Source organism: Podarcis muralis, chromosome 16 (genome assembly GCF_964188315.1).
Source record: "Podarcis muralis chromosome 16, rPodMur119.hap1.1, whole genome shotgun sequence".
Lineage (NCBI taxonomy): Eukaryota > Metazoa > Chordata > Lepidosauria > Squamata > Lacertidae > Podarcis > Podarcis muralis.
The window spans coordinates 1,190,457-1,205,060 of NC_135670.1; the positions used below are offsets into that span (position 1 = coordinate 1,190,457).

Consider the following 14,604-nt stretch of genomic DNA (forward strand, 5'->3'; position numbering starts at 1 on the left):
GTCTATTAAACATTAAAAGCTTCCCTAAACAGGGCTGCCTTCAGATGTCTTCTAAAAGTCTGGTAGTTGTTTTTTTCTTTGACATCTGGTGGGAGGGCGTTCCACCGGGCGGGTGCCACTACCTCAGTGTCTGGGCAGAACGATGGGGGTGGAGATCCTCCTTCAGGTATACTGGGCTGAGGCCGTTTAGGGCTTTCAAGGTCAGCACCAACACTTTGAATTGTGCTCGGAAATGTACTGGGAGCCAACGTAGGTTTTTCACATAACTGGTGTTCAGCAGTCACTTGCAGTCACCAGTCTAGCTGCTGCATTCTTGATTAGTTGCAGTTTCTGATGCACACAGTCTGTCACCTCGGCAGCCCCTCAAATCTCCTGACACTGTCCAGTCTTCGAAGTGGGGGGGGGGGGAGAGAGGATAGCTTTTTGTCCTTAATACCCCAGTGCTCTTCACTAGCCCAGCCAGGATGGTTTGAGCTTTTTTTAGGGAAGCCAAAGTTGTTGAGCTTCTCTGGGGGGAGCCAGTGATCTACCACAGACATCCAGTGATCTACCAGTAGATCTCGATCTATGATCTGCAGGTCTACCTGTTGGACATGCCTGCCATAAGCTAACTCATTAATTTCTTACCTGGCACATTTCTGCAACTTGTGTTTTGCCTTCAGATCCCAAATATTATCTATATACTTTAACTTCTACCGTTCACTAACACGCTTTAGTACCCCAGATCTATGTCAATACACTGGGCACACCCTCTCTTGCAATGCTGAAGGGGGCTATTTTCCCATGATATTTGTGACTGATATCGATTGATTGAGTTCCATATCACAAAGAGGAAGCTACAAGCAAATGCACACAGATTTCTTTATTTTATATATCCATGGAGACAAGGTGGCAAAAACTCATTTAAGTGAAAAAATATATACTTCAAGCTAAAATAAAACACAGTTTTTAAAAAATCAAAAATAGAACATCTAAAACAAATTTAGAACTGCGTGTAACCAAATTGATTGGTTACATTAGGAAGAACTTCCTGACAGTAAGAGCTGTTCGACAGTGGAATTTGCTGCCAAGGAGTGTGGTGGAGTCTCCGTATTTGGAGGTCTTTAAGCAGAGGCTTGACAACCATATGTCAGGAGTGCTCTGATGGTGTTTCCTGCTTGGCAGGGGGTTGGACTCGATGGCCCTTGTGGTCTATTCCAACTCTATGATTCTATGATTGTAGAATCCCCATTCATTCATTCATTCCCCATTCAACATGGAAAAAAGCATAAACTTAGGTATTTTGAGCTGGCAGCTGTGACCACATAGCTCCTAAATGGGCTCATATTTAATCATCAAGCATAATACCTAATCAGGCTTACATTCATTCTAATGATGGGAATAAGTATAAACTTGAAAAACACAGCTCCTCTTCATAGCTGTCAACTTTTCCCTTTTCTTGCGAGGAATCCTATTTGGAATAAGGGAATTTCCCTTTTAAAAAGGGAAATGTTGACAGCTATGTTCCTCATGCAGCTATAATTATCTATGATTGAATACTTCTTCCCAGAGCAAGAAACTGTTAGTGCCTGTAATGATGACGACGAAGAAATATTCTGTTCCTTAAAATGGAACAGAATGACAGCTAATTGTAGCTATAGTTGGAAAATAGGAATTAAGAATTTTAATCATTTATCCTTATTAGCTGCCCCCTAGTGTTCAACTCAGGCCTAACCACAATGATATAGCATTTTGGTAAAAATATACAAATCAGTAACCCTGCACTGGAAGCTAAGATGGAGAAGATCTCCACGGCCACCATGTATTTTCCCTTGGTGCTCTGGTAGGTGGGAACAAAGGACAACCAAACACTGCAAAACAGAAGCATACTGAAGGTGATAAACTTGGCTTCATTAAAACTGTCAGGCAACTTCCTGGCTAGGAAAGCCACAGTGAAGCTGACAATGGCTAGGAAGCCCATAAAGCCCAAGACACAGTAGAACATAATAACTGAACCTTCATTACATTCCAGAACAATTTCTTCGGTCATTGAGTGCATGTCAAAATGCAAGAATGGGGGAGAGGTTGCCAGCCACACAGCACAAATAGTGGTTTGAATAAGGGAGCACGACAGAACAATGGAAAAGGCCAGTCTTTTCCCTATCCATTTCCTCATCCTGGACCCAGGCTTGGTCGCCGCGAAAGCCATGATGACGGTGATGGTTTTGGCCAAGACACAAGAAACTGCCATTGAGAAGATAATGCCAAAGGCAGGTTGTCGAAAGAGGCATGGTATCTTCTCAGGCTGACCAATGAATAGGAGTACACAAAGGAAGCAGAGCAGTAGGGAGATGAGGAGACCGTAGGTGAGGCTCCGGTTGTTGGCTTTGACTATGGGAGTGTCTTTGTGCTTAATGAAGACTCCAAGTACCAGAGCTGTGAGGAAAGAGAAGGAAAGAGCAAAAATGGCCAGACTGGTCCCCAAAGGTTCGTCATAAGACAAGAAGCTTATCTTTTTTGGAATGCATAAATCCTGGTCACGGTTTGGATATTGATCTTCTTGACACTGAATGCAGTCATCCATGTCTGTAAAAAAAATAGCTTTTTATATATGGTAACCCCGTATATGGGGCAATATAATAATAATTCCTTAAAATTCAAAAGTGCTCTATGAGGGCTGATCATTGAAAGCTAATTTCATGACCTAAAAAATGTAATGATGTTTGCAAGAAGTCACTGGGATGATCCAGAGAAACTTTGTACTTGGAACATCTCATATTAAGCTTCAGACAAAATCTTTCTTAATCCTAAAACTGAGGTTGCTTTCTCTCTTTGCACAGCACAACCTCGAAGATAGTACCACCTCAGCTTTTATTGGAACATAGTGTAACATGTTTTGCCTTTTCTCAGATGAGGTGCTACACACAATCAGTCATCATATCGTTCTTTTTCTTGGCGATATTATGGATACCAACCATATATTTATTTTTTAGAGGTTTTTGTACATGATATTTCTTACCTGTCTTATTTGAGATCTTCCCTTCTGGACAAGGCAAACAGTCATAGCAACAAAATGGTCTCCCTTCCTTCTTAGCCCTCCTATAACCCAGATGACAGTTGTCATTACACAATGAACGGGGCGGTGTCTGTGCACAATTGAAAGACATAATGCATTTTAACACTCAGAAAGTACAATTTTGGAGTTTGGATATCATAGGTCATTATACATTAAGAAATTTCTTGATTCTGGAAAGACAGGAACCGTTTGGGGACATTCTACTCATGTGTAAAACCAACGGAATACTGCACTAAACTTCCTCTGCCCCGGCTTCAGCTTTTATTCCTGTTGCTCTTCAAGAGTTCTACCAGCATTCAAAATCACTCGGGGAGCCTCCATTAATATGGAGCTGAAAGGGATTTGAAACAGGTGTAAGTCTCTCATTGCCCCATCCCACCTTTGTCATACACCTTCCATGCTACAGGAATTCCACCTTGGGGGGGGGGGCGCACTTACACCAGCTTATGTTGCACTGATCTAAACCTCATTGTCTGAGATGTTATACCTTTGGTTCAGCTAGGGTGAGGTATTTACCCCAATGTAAGCTTCCACTGAGCCTTTGCTCAGCTAGGAAAGCCTAAGATCTGCTGAATCCAAACTCGGATTTAGATTTAACTATGAAGTCTGTTTTTCCGAACAAACACAGACCTCCTGTCAATCATGGGGCCTGATAAATCAGGATTAACGGCTGACAACAGACAGTATATAAACAGCATTTCACTATTTTAGCATTGCTGAAATGAGTTGAATCTGTCCCCAGTTCCAGACACCACACAGAGGCAGCTTAAGGTCCAAAACAGTTTACTGCTGGAGAAGATAAGGCTTCAGTAATACAGTTCCAGCCACACACAGACACGTTGTAGGCTTTGCAGATACAGATACAGATATAATAGTTCAAAGCAAATTTCAGTTGTTCAACTAATTCAAGATGTAACACAGACTCTGACTCACTTTTCAAGACTAACCCTAACACACAGCACCCACCCCAACATTAATGAGCTGACATGCCTTAATAACTTATATAGTCAGCACTGGTTGACTTATCTCGTACAAAGGGTGATTTGTGCTCATGAAGGAAATAAACCCCCTCGTCCATGTCCAGTTCATCCAACGGCTGATATATCTGGAAGTGAACACAGACCCTACCTGGTTGAATTTGCTGGGCCATATAATGTCATCTGCAGAAATGGTGAGCACTTTGCCAGTATGAGCTTGTGGGTCTATTTTTCCAACTCTCACTCTAAGAAAAGATTGGTTTGGGAATGTGATCCAATTTATAATATCAAATCCAGCAACTAAGGACCCATTTTCATCAAAGGATACCTTTTCCCCAGAACTGTTGTTAAACGAAACATATCTCAGGTAGTGGTGGAGCTAAAGTAGGATAGAAAAGACACAGAGAACAAAGCATTGCAGAGGATATTAAAATGTAAGATTCCATGGTGGTGGCAATATTCCACAGCTGAGTACCGTGATTAATGTGTGTTTTAGAAGCTTTGTGCAGACTGACCATATTGAAAAGTCTAAATATTAAAGGACATATGTTGTTTTAACAACAACAAATTCAATCCATGAGCATGATATTTGAGAGTGCCTTTAAAAAACCAAACCAGAACTAGGGATAAAGTAAACAAAACAAAACCAACAATTTCCCTCTAAACTGTTGTTTTATTGCAGGAGTATTCTGCAAATTTGACACGCAAATTTCCTGTGAAATAGAAGCTATAGGAGACCACCCTAAAATGCTTGGTAATAATTCAATTTCCTACACATTCTGATTAGTTTTGCATCTACAGATATGGATAATAATGCATTAATCTGCTGAGGATATTACCTGCCATGGTTGTGTCCATCCCCCTCTATTTGCAATTGCTCTCTGCTTGGATTTGAGTAATTCAATGTTGTGCAGAACATGCGCCACAGCATAGACAGCATTGTATATGCTATAGCTGTGGCCAGTCATGCTCATTTCAAAAACTGTTGCAGGTAGAGTCTCCAGCTTCTCCTCTCCAGTGCAGATTTTGCTGTCCACATTGTCTACTACGGATCTTAAGAAGGAACATTTAAATGCATGTTCCCAAAAGTCTCTGATAAAGTCATCTCCTTTTGTCAAGGTAGGATCTCTTACTTGAAGGAGTTTCTGGAATCCTAGCAACTCACTTGAATGTATTGCAAAGGATATGGCTCCATGGATTAACTCTATGCCACAACTTATTGGAAAGGAAGGTGATGTGAAATCCATCTGGGCTGTCATAATCCAGACCTTTGTTTTCACTGGTATATCAAAAAATGCTGAGGAACAGACTGATGCTCTCATATAAGCCATGGTCTGAATTTCACCATGTACAACCAAAGCACTGGCAGTGCTACCCATGATAACCTTTACCATTTGAATCCCATAGTCCACCATTACATCGGCATTGCTGGCAAATGTTGGTTCTGGGATTTTGTCTATGAAATCAAAGCAGATGCCACTCTGAGAGAACTTGGGAAGTACATTCTGTACAAATCTCTTACCATTGCTGTCATCCAAATAAAGTATGCCAATCCAGGTCCACCTGAAATGAAGGAGTAACTGGAGCATGCCCTTATACTGATGGTCCACATTTGGGAACATCTGGTGGAAGAAAACTCCTTGCATTTTGTTATCCGTTATTAGGGCAGAGCCATATGAGAGCTAAACAACATTTCAAACGAGGAGAAGAAGAAGAAGAAGAGTTTGGATTTGATATCCCGCCTTTCACTCCCCTTAAGGAGTCTCAAAGCGGCTAACATTCTCCTTTCCCTTCCTCCCCCACAACAAACACTCTGTGAGGTGAGTGGGGCTGAGAGACTTCAAAGAAGTGTGACTAGCCCAAGGTCACCCAGCAGCTGCATGTGGAGGAGCGGAGACGCGAACCCGGTTCCCCAGATTACGAGACTACTGCTCTTAACCACTACACCACACTGGCCATCTCAGGAGATGGAAAAGTTATTTTTAAGACGATGTTTTCCAAAGTAAAACAAATTTTGAGTTGGGGGTGTGTGATGCAAAATGATTATGCATCTCCCCCAATTATCTACTGAGATCCCATCCAGATTTCATCTTGTTGCTTAAGCGAGTATCTATGAACCATGATGATTCAAAATCTTCTCAGTTCCTACAGGTGGGATAGACTGAAGAAGGCATAGACACTGGGTTTGATCCAGTGCTTACGGTCCATCAGCTGTATTGGAAATGAGATCGTTTTTGGTGATCTCTTTCCCCATTGCAGTATTCCACACAAACCAAGTGTCGCTAATGAGAGCCCCCCCACCAACGCCACCATTTGTAGAAGTTGGCATGGGGAACTCCAGGGTGGAAGAGGGATAGTAAATAATGGCCCTTCCTCCCAGTTGCACTGATAGATTCTACTCTATCTGCAAATAATCACCATATGATACTATTGTTATTTAATGCACCCACACAGAAGATTTGCTGCCAAGCTGCGGTAGATATTCCACAAGGGTTGCAGACAGGAGCACTGAGGTATAAACAGGGCAAGAGCTGGGAGGTCAGTGGACCAGGTCAGGGCAGCAAATTGTGCTTGCACCCTATTTATCTTCCCAACATACTGGAGATGAAAAGCACATCAAGCGATGAAGAGCTAAAGATGTTTGTATTCTGTTATGCTTTAAGCTTGGATCATAGCACACTGGTTCGAAACACTGGTCAGCAGCTTTAGTTGAGGAACATTACATTCCCCATAACTTTGTTTATATCCCTTCTTAGCTTTCTTTGTTTCTTTTTCTTTTTTAGAATTTGCTGTGACATGGAGCTGGCAGCCAAAATATGTCCTGAAATTTCATTATTAGAGCTACCTCTTACTTACCTACAACAGAAGTGTGCCTGGTTCCGAACAACTATTTTAAATGATCCCAAGCACAATGTGGTGCAGTTCAAGGCTAATTATTATGGAACACACAATATGCTGGAATTTTTCATTTTTTTAAAATATTAACTAATATGTTGCATAAAAACTTTGTAGTTTAAGATTTAAGTTTTTGTATTAATGTTTAATTTATTTATTTATTAAAGTATGTTTTTAGCCATTTGTGTTTTTTATCTGTAAGCCACATTGAGTCCCTGTCTGGGAATAATGTGGGGGATGGATGGATGAATGGATGGATAAATAAATAAATAAATAAATAAATGAACATTTCTTTTTTTAAAAAATATGTCCCTCTCTCCATCCCTCAGACGCTCATATCTAACAAATATATTGCTCCACAAATTGTTTCTGAAAGCCCACTCAGATCTAAAAACTGAAAGAAAACAAAATATAATATTTGGCCTATCAGAAACTAGTTGCCCTTTGGATCCTAGCCAATATTTGCAGTAACAAAAACCTTCAAGAATGTAGAAAATTTCTTTATTTCCCTGTAAGTGGTTATGCGCATGAATACCAGAATAGCCAACTCTGAATCAACTGTAAATACTCTTTTTCTTGGACAGAATGTTATGCCTAAACTGAGTAAAAGGTGTTCCGATTTATCTCAAACCCTCTTTATAATCTCCACAAGAAAAACTTCACTTTGAAGAAAGCAGGATAGACAAGAGCTCTCTAAATTCCTGTACTTTATGTGAACAACTTACCTGCGGGATCTTGTAGTTATACAGCATGTCTGCCATGTTGAGATCAACATCAGAATTAGGTCCCCCAATGACTGCTACCAGATTTTCCTGGGTATCACACTTGTAGTTAGGAAAAAACGTGCCCTTTGTGGAGAGAAGTTCCATGGAGGCAAGATATATGGATCTTGCACTGAATTCACTGTTACAGACATGGGCACCCAGGCTGATGTTGGCTAAGATCTGGGGATTTTCATTTATTTCTTTTAAAGCAAAAACCAAGGCCAGGATGTGCTGGTAATGCTGCGTCAGAACTCTAAAATGAAAGAAATTGCCACCTTAAAATGAGTGTGCTAAAGATTTCAAGTCAATACTCAATTACTAAACATTCTTGCGCTATATGGCCAAGGTTGAGGAACACATGAATTGATTTTTACATTCACACCTCAACTTTTGACTTGCATGCATTTTATTCAAATAATATCCCTCTTTTGGTAGCTTTTAAATAGCACATGCAATATATTTAAATCCAGGTTATCTACTATGTTACTGATACTGGCTATCATTATTTTTTCTTTTCTTTAAGGAAGCTATAACTGCCCCCCGCCATCTCTTTTGACCAATGTAGATAAAATTCCCAGGCATTGCAACATCTATAGATTGAATATAGATTGACAGGCAAATAGGCCCACAGATTTTGAAAACTATAATAGAATCAGACCAGCAACAAACATTATCAGGATAGATATGGTACATTTAAGAAAACCCAACTCCTTACATGAGATCACCAAAAAGTTCAGGAGAGGGACGGTTTTGGAAGCAAATCGTATCTAAAAAACGGAAGATATGAGAAATAATGCCACCAATTATGAGGTCTCCTGACTGATGATACTTGTGATGAATAGGAAGAGGGCGACTAACATTGCATCTAGAAATAGGAACCTTGCTCACTGCTTGAGGAAGCAGTACTAATACCAACGCCACAAATATCACCATACTGCATAAAAACCTCCTTTCTAGAAACCAAATAACCTGTTCCTACATCGGCAAGTCTCTGGCTTGAATGTCCACTCACTCAGAAGACTGAAGCCAGGGTGATACGATACAAAGTTTTAGCAATCAGACTGATGCAGTCCTGTGCACCTCAAGCCCCAGCTCTGAATGGTGCAGGTGATATTAAAAGCAACCCTCTGTCTTGCTTCGATGTTTTGCTACTGAACACTGGAACTCTCTGTAGAACTGGAGAAGTAATCATAGTTATTGTCATAATCGCAAGAGAGATAATCACCTGCGCAGCATTGCAGCCTCTGAGACAAGGTGGAGGGGGGGGATGTTTATCACACTTCAGCAGCAGTTCCTATTTTATCCTCCTTAATAAGACATCAAAAGACTAACAGTAACAAAATAAAATAAAGACCACAAGGACTTTGTGGTCTTCAAAAAGAAAAGAAAGAGGCTCTTAAACGATAGCCAGTTCGCAAGATAGTTTGTGCATTCCAAATTGGGCTAGGATTTCATAATGCAAATGGAATTATCCATTGTTATACTATGAATTGTTGTTGTTGTTTAGTTGTTTAGTCATGTCCGACTCTTCGTGACCCCCTGGACCAGAGCACGCCAGGCACTTCTGTCTTCCACTGCCTCCCGCAGTTTAATCAAACTCAGGTTGGTAGCTTCGAGAACACTATCCCACCATCTCGTCCTCTCTCGTCCCCTTCTCCTTGTGCCCTCCATCTTTCCCAACATCAGGGTCTTTTCCAGGGAGTCTTCTCTTCTCATGAGGTGGCCAAAGTATTGGAGCCTCAGCTTCAGGATCTGTCCTTCCAGTGAGCCCTCAGGGCTGAATTCCTTAAGAATGGAGAGGTTTGGTCTTCTTGCAGTCCATGGGACTCTCAAGAGTCTCCTCCAGCACCAGAATTCAAAAGCACCAATTCTTCAGCGATCAGCCTTCTTTATGATCCAGCTCTCACTTCCATACATCACTACTGGGAAAAGCATAGCTTTTACTATACGGACCTTTGTTGGCAAGGTGATGTCTCTACTTTTTAAGAAGCTGTCTAGGTTTGCCATCGCTTTATACTATGAATTAAGGTTTCATAATTCCAGTAGAGTTTTGTTTAATTCCAGTAAAGGGAAAATAAAGTGGGTGATATCCTTGATGGCAGGACTGGGGTGGATGGATGGGAAATTTCCATCAGAATTAGGAGATGGAAGGTTCAAAAGCTTCCTCTTCCAGCAATGCCCCTTGTGCTGCTCAGCTGACTGGCAAACAGCAGATGGTCATGAAAAGTGGTCCGCAGAAAAAAGTGTGAAAATTATCTGGAGCCCAACCTTCTTCATGCTGTTTGACCCATCGCAGGTTGTGTTGTGGGCCACGTAAGATTAGGCAGTGGGCAAGAAGCAGCCTGCTGAACACAGATTGCACACTTCTGAACAAGAAATAGAGTGGGGAACCATGTTTATTCCAGACTTTGCATACTGACTGGACAGGACAGATTTTCTCAAAGGCCTGTTGGGAGCTATGTATAGTGACGGGAAAATGTAGAAATTCCCTCTTCCTGGAAGAATTATATGCATATGGGAGCTGAAAAACACACACAGTGACTAGCTGATGTGCCCAGTAACCACTCAACTTACATCAGCATTGTTATAAGAATCCTAAGGTGTCATAAATAAAATGAACGTTCATAAGTGCACAAGGTTAAACACACATGCATCAGGTGATTCGAGACTCAGGTGGTTCGCAATTTAGCTGAACCACCTGCTCCATCGGGGCCCAGTACGGGCCACATGATCTCCTGCAATGATTTCGCAAAGTTTTTTTGCAGATAAAGTCGCTCAGATTCAGGAAGAGGTAGACTCCACTGTGGGAGCAGGGCCGGGGTGGGGAGAGTGCTAGAGTCAAGTTGCGTGGGATCACTTCCAATCTGTTACCTCCAAGGATGTGGACAGGCTGCTTGGACGAGTGAAACCAACCACCTGTCTCCTGGATCCTTGCCCATCCTGGCTTATAAAAGCTAGCCGGGAAGGGCTGGGCGATAGGCTTTGCGGGGTGGTGAATGCTTCTCTCTATGAGGGAGCCTTCCCAGACCTCCTGAAAGAGGCGGTCCTTAAACTGCTTCTTAAAAAAAACAATTCTAGACCCGGCCAACATGGCCAACTATCATCCAGTCTCAAATTTACCATTCTTGGGCAAGGTGATTGAGCGAGTGGTTGCTGAACAACTCCAGGCACACCTGGAGGATGCAGACCATTTGGATCCCTTCCAGTCGGGATTCAGGCCTCATCATGGGACTGAAACTGCCTCGGTCATGCTGGTCGATGATCTCCGGCGGGCTAGGGAGAAAAGTGAGAGCTGTTTCCTAGTTCTGCTGGATCTCTGAGCGGCTTTCGATACAATTGACCATAACATCCTTCTGGACTGTCTAGAGGGACTGGGAGCTGGGGGCACTGTCATACAGTGGTTCCACTCCTTCCTCCTGGGCCGTGTCCAGAAAGTGGTAGTAGGGGATGAGTGTTCAGACCCCTGGACCCTCACTTGTGGGGTGCCTCAGGGTTATGTCCTCTCCCCCATGCTTTTCAACATCTACATGAAGCCGCTGGGAGAGATCATCAGGGGATTTGGGCTGGATGTTCCATCAGTATGCGAATGATACCCAACTCTACCTCTCTTTCAAATCAGAACCAGTGAAGGCGGTGAAGGTCCTGTGTGAGTGTCTGGAGGCGGTTGGAGGATGGATGGCGGCTAACAGATTGAGGTTGAATCCTGTCTTGGGGGACAGGAGGCGGGCGGGTGTGGAGGACTCCCTGGTCATGAATGGGGTAACTGTGCCCCTGAAGGACCAGGTGTGCAACCTGGGAGTCATTTTGGACTCACAGCTGTCCATGGAGGTGCAGTTCAATTCTGTGTCCAGGGCAGCTGTTTACCAGCTCCATCTGGTACGCAGGCTGAGACCCTTCCTGCCCACAGACTGTCTCGCCAGAGTGGTGCATGCTCTGGTTATCTCCCGCTTGGACTACTGCAATGTATTCTATGTGGGGCTGCCTTTGAAGGTGACCCGGAAACTGCAACCAATCCAGAATGCGGCAGCTAGACTGGTGACTGGGGGCGGCCGCCAAGACCACATAACACCAGTCTTGAAAGACCTACATTGGCTCCCAGTACATTTCCGAGCACAATTCAAAGTGTTAGTGCTGACCTTGAAAGCCCTAGATGGCCTCGGTCCAGTATACCTGAAGGAGAGTCTCCACCCCCATCATTCTGCCAGGACACTGAGGTCCAGCGCCGAGGGCCTTCTGGCGGTTCCCTCACTGTGAGAAGTGAGGTTATAGGGAACCAGGCAGAGGGCCTTCTCGGTAGTGGCACCCGCTCTGTGGAACACCCTCCCAGCAGATGTCAAAGAGACAAACAACTAGTACCAGATTTTTAGAAGACATCTGAAGGCAGCTCTGTTTAGGGAAGCTTTTAATGTTTAATAGACTACTGTATTTTAATACTTTGTTGGAAGCCGCCCAGAGAGTGGCTGGGGAAACCCAACCAGATTGGCAGGGTATAAATAATAAATTCTATTCTATTCTATTCTATTCTATTCTATTCTATTCTATTCTATTCTATTCTATTCTATTCTACTTAAACCACATATCTTAAATAGTACAGGAGAGCAATCCTGAAGCCATCTTGACTCTTAATGACCCCAAATATTTCCTCTGCAGAAAGAAATGTCTTGGAAAAACCTCTCCCAATAGTTCTTTTCACTTACAGATTCTTTAAATCCTGTCCAAAGGGCATATTTTGTGTATGAATAGGGTAAGTCTGTGAACTGGATTCAAGAACTAAGGTATTTACCATTTCAAAAGCATGACCCAGACTGGCCAAGGTGAGGGCAACCAGCAAACCTTATCAGATTATCTTGACAAATGGGAGACAAGCTGCACTCTCGGATTTCTGTTGTAGACCACATCTTTCTGTGATGCTTTTGGGTGATCTTTGGCTAAGGGACTGCACAATTTCTAGTGTATTTAAAAGCTGTGACACACCTTTCTTCTGAGTCCTCACCTCCTTGTGGGGTGTGTGTGGGGGACTCTGTTGCAAGACAAAAAAGGTCTTCCTTGCTTCCCTTCTCCTGGTTCCTGCCTCCACTCACTTTCCTCTGACAGATAAATCCAATTTTTTCCTACAACAGTATCTAAGTGCTCAACTTACATTGGTATTGTGGGTGCTGCATAAAGAACTCATTTATGTGGGAACAGGAGGCTAGACTAGATGGACTCCCAGTCTGATCCAGCAAGGCTTGTTGGGTAATATAACTGGGTAACAGGTATTTTATCATCCAGCTGGATAGTTCAGTTGGTTAGAGTGTGGTGCTGATAAAGTCTGGGTCACAGGTTCGATCTCTGCATGGGACAGTTGCATCTTCCTGCATATTCCCTCCCAACCCTACTGTGATGGCCTGGGAATCTGATTCAGAGGCTGAATCGGAGGAATCCCAGCCTGCACAGGATTCCCCGCCTCCAGAACCAGCTGAACTGGGACTGGGGCTTGAGCCTGAAGGGTCTTCACCTGCGCTGGATCCTCAGGTACAGGCACCAGCTGAGTCTGCTCTGGCTCCTGAGGGGATGGAGGACCCATTGCCTGCAGGTGCTCCACTCTCAGCCCCATCAGAGGAGGCTGAGGTTGCCTCTGGGTCCGGTAACCCTTCAGCCTCTCCTGAGCTGCAGAGGCTCAGGGCAGAGAGGCAGAGGGAACTAAGTTCTCTCAGGAGGAGGGCTCGCCTTAAGGCCAAGTCACCTGTGGGCCGGGACCGCCCTAGGCCCCAGAGGAGATAAAGGCCAGTCAGCCAAGTTCCAGGTTGCGGGAGCAACATCGCTGTAAACCTGTTCCTGCCAGCACCCTCACCTGCTCTTCTGGAGTTCCTGACCACGCCCTGCTCCTTGCCTTGGACCTCGCTTCGCCCTTGACGGACAGCCTCCAGACCCTTGACCCAGGACCGGACTCAGACCACGCCGTACGGAACCCCCCCCCCCCCCCCCAGGACCAGCACACCTACAATTATCTGATTCTAAGGAAACTTCAATACTACCAATACATTTCTGCTGTGAAAAAATCATACAGAATATAGGCAAGAGCAAAATTTTTGTACTTAAATGTCCACCTCAGAAAACAATGTGACTATCTAGCCTTTGTAAAATAATTCACCTGGATAAGGAGCTTGGCCAGTAACTCACAAAACTATACCTGCAAGTTTCGCTTGCCTTTGATGTTTCCATCATATGGGAAACTTTGTAAAAATGTTTCATTTTGGCAGACATAGTGATCACACATATGAAATAACATGAGTTTGGGGAGGTGTATGCCCCCTTTTAGATGAAAACAGAAGGGAGACTGCTTTATGTTGGGCAACTGCTTTAAAAAAAGGTTTTCACACAGTTCTACATATAAATATATTGCACAATGATTTTTATTTGAAAGACTCATTTTTCTTACAGACAAGAAAATTATGCTGAGTTAAACATGTTTTCTTTTTCATGTCTCAGAGAACCTAGAAGTCTGAGTAGTGATTATTTCCCCTCTAATTACCTGGTTAACTGTGATTACACTTTCTCCAATTCCCTGTTGACCTGTAGTGGGCACTAGCAAAATTACAAAACAACAGTGAAATATAGGTTTGTATTATTTCCTGTGCCACTTAGAAGTAAGGCTAGAAGGAGACACAACTTCATCAATCTGTTTGCTGCAACTTCACACTGCATAATATTTGCTTGAATCAATTCCATACCAAGTGAGTTGAAATTAGGTCCCATGGAAATCAAGGCGACAAACTAGGAATCATTTAAGTCCCTTTCAATTTAGTAGGCACTATATTCAATTAGGCATGATCAACTGAACATTTTCATGGAGAAAATGCAGTTCTGAATAATTATCTGCAGTCATGGAGAAACTGCAGTTATGTAATTAACAAATTAACTATGATTAATT

The 14,604-nt window shown here is 43.0% G+C and overlaps 1 protein-coding gene across 1 annotated transcript; it reads right to left on the reverse strand.

The window, feature by feature from the left end:
• Positions 1-1,663: 1,663 nt before the first annotated feature.
• Positions 1,664-8,624, reverse strand: LOC114586889 (vomeronasal type-2 receptor 26-like). Its single transcript, XM_077920227.1, has 6 exons — positions 8,407-8,624; positions 7,653-7,830; positions 4,872-5,714; positions 4,184-4,411; positions 2,999-3,125; positions 1,664-2,565 (listed from the first exon to the last, which is right to left on the reverse strand). The coding sequence occupies exons 1-6, from the start codon at positions 8,622-8,624 to the stop codon at positions 1,664-1,666; spliced, it is 2,496 nt and encodes an 831-aa protein (XP_077776353.1).
• Between the last annotated feature and the right edge of the window lie 5,980 nt (positions 8,625-14,604).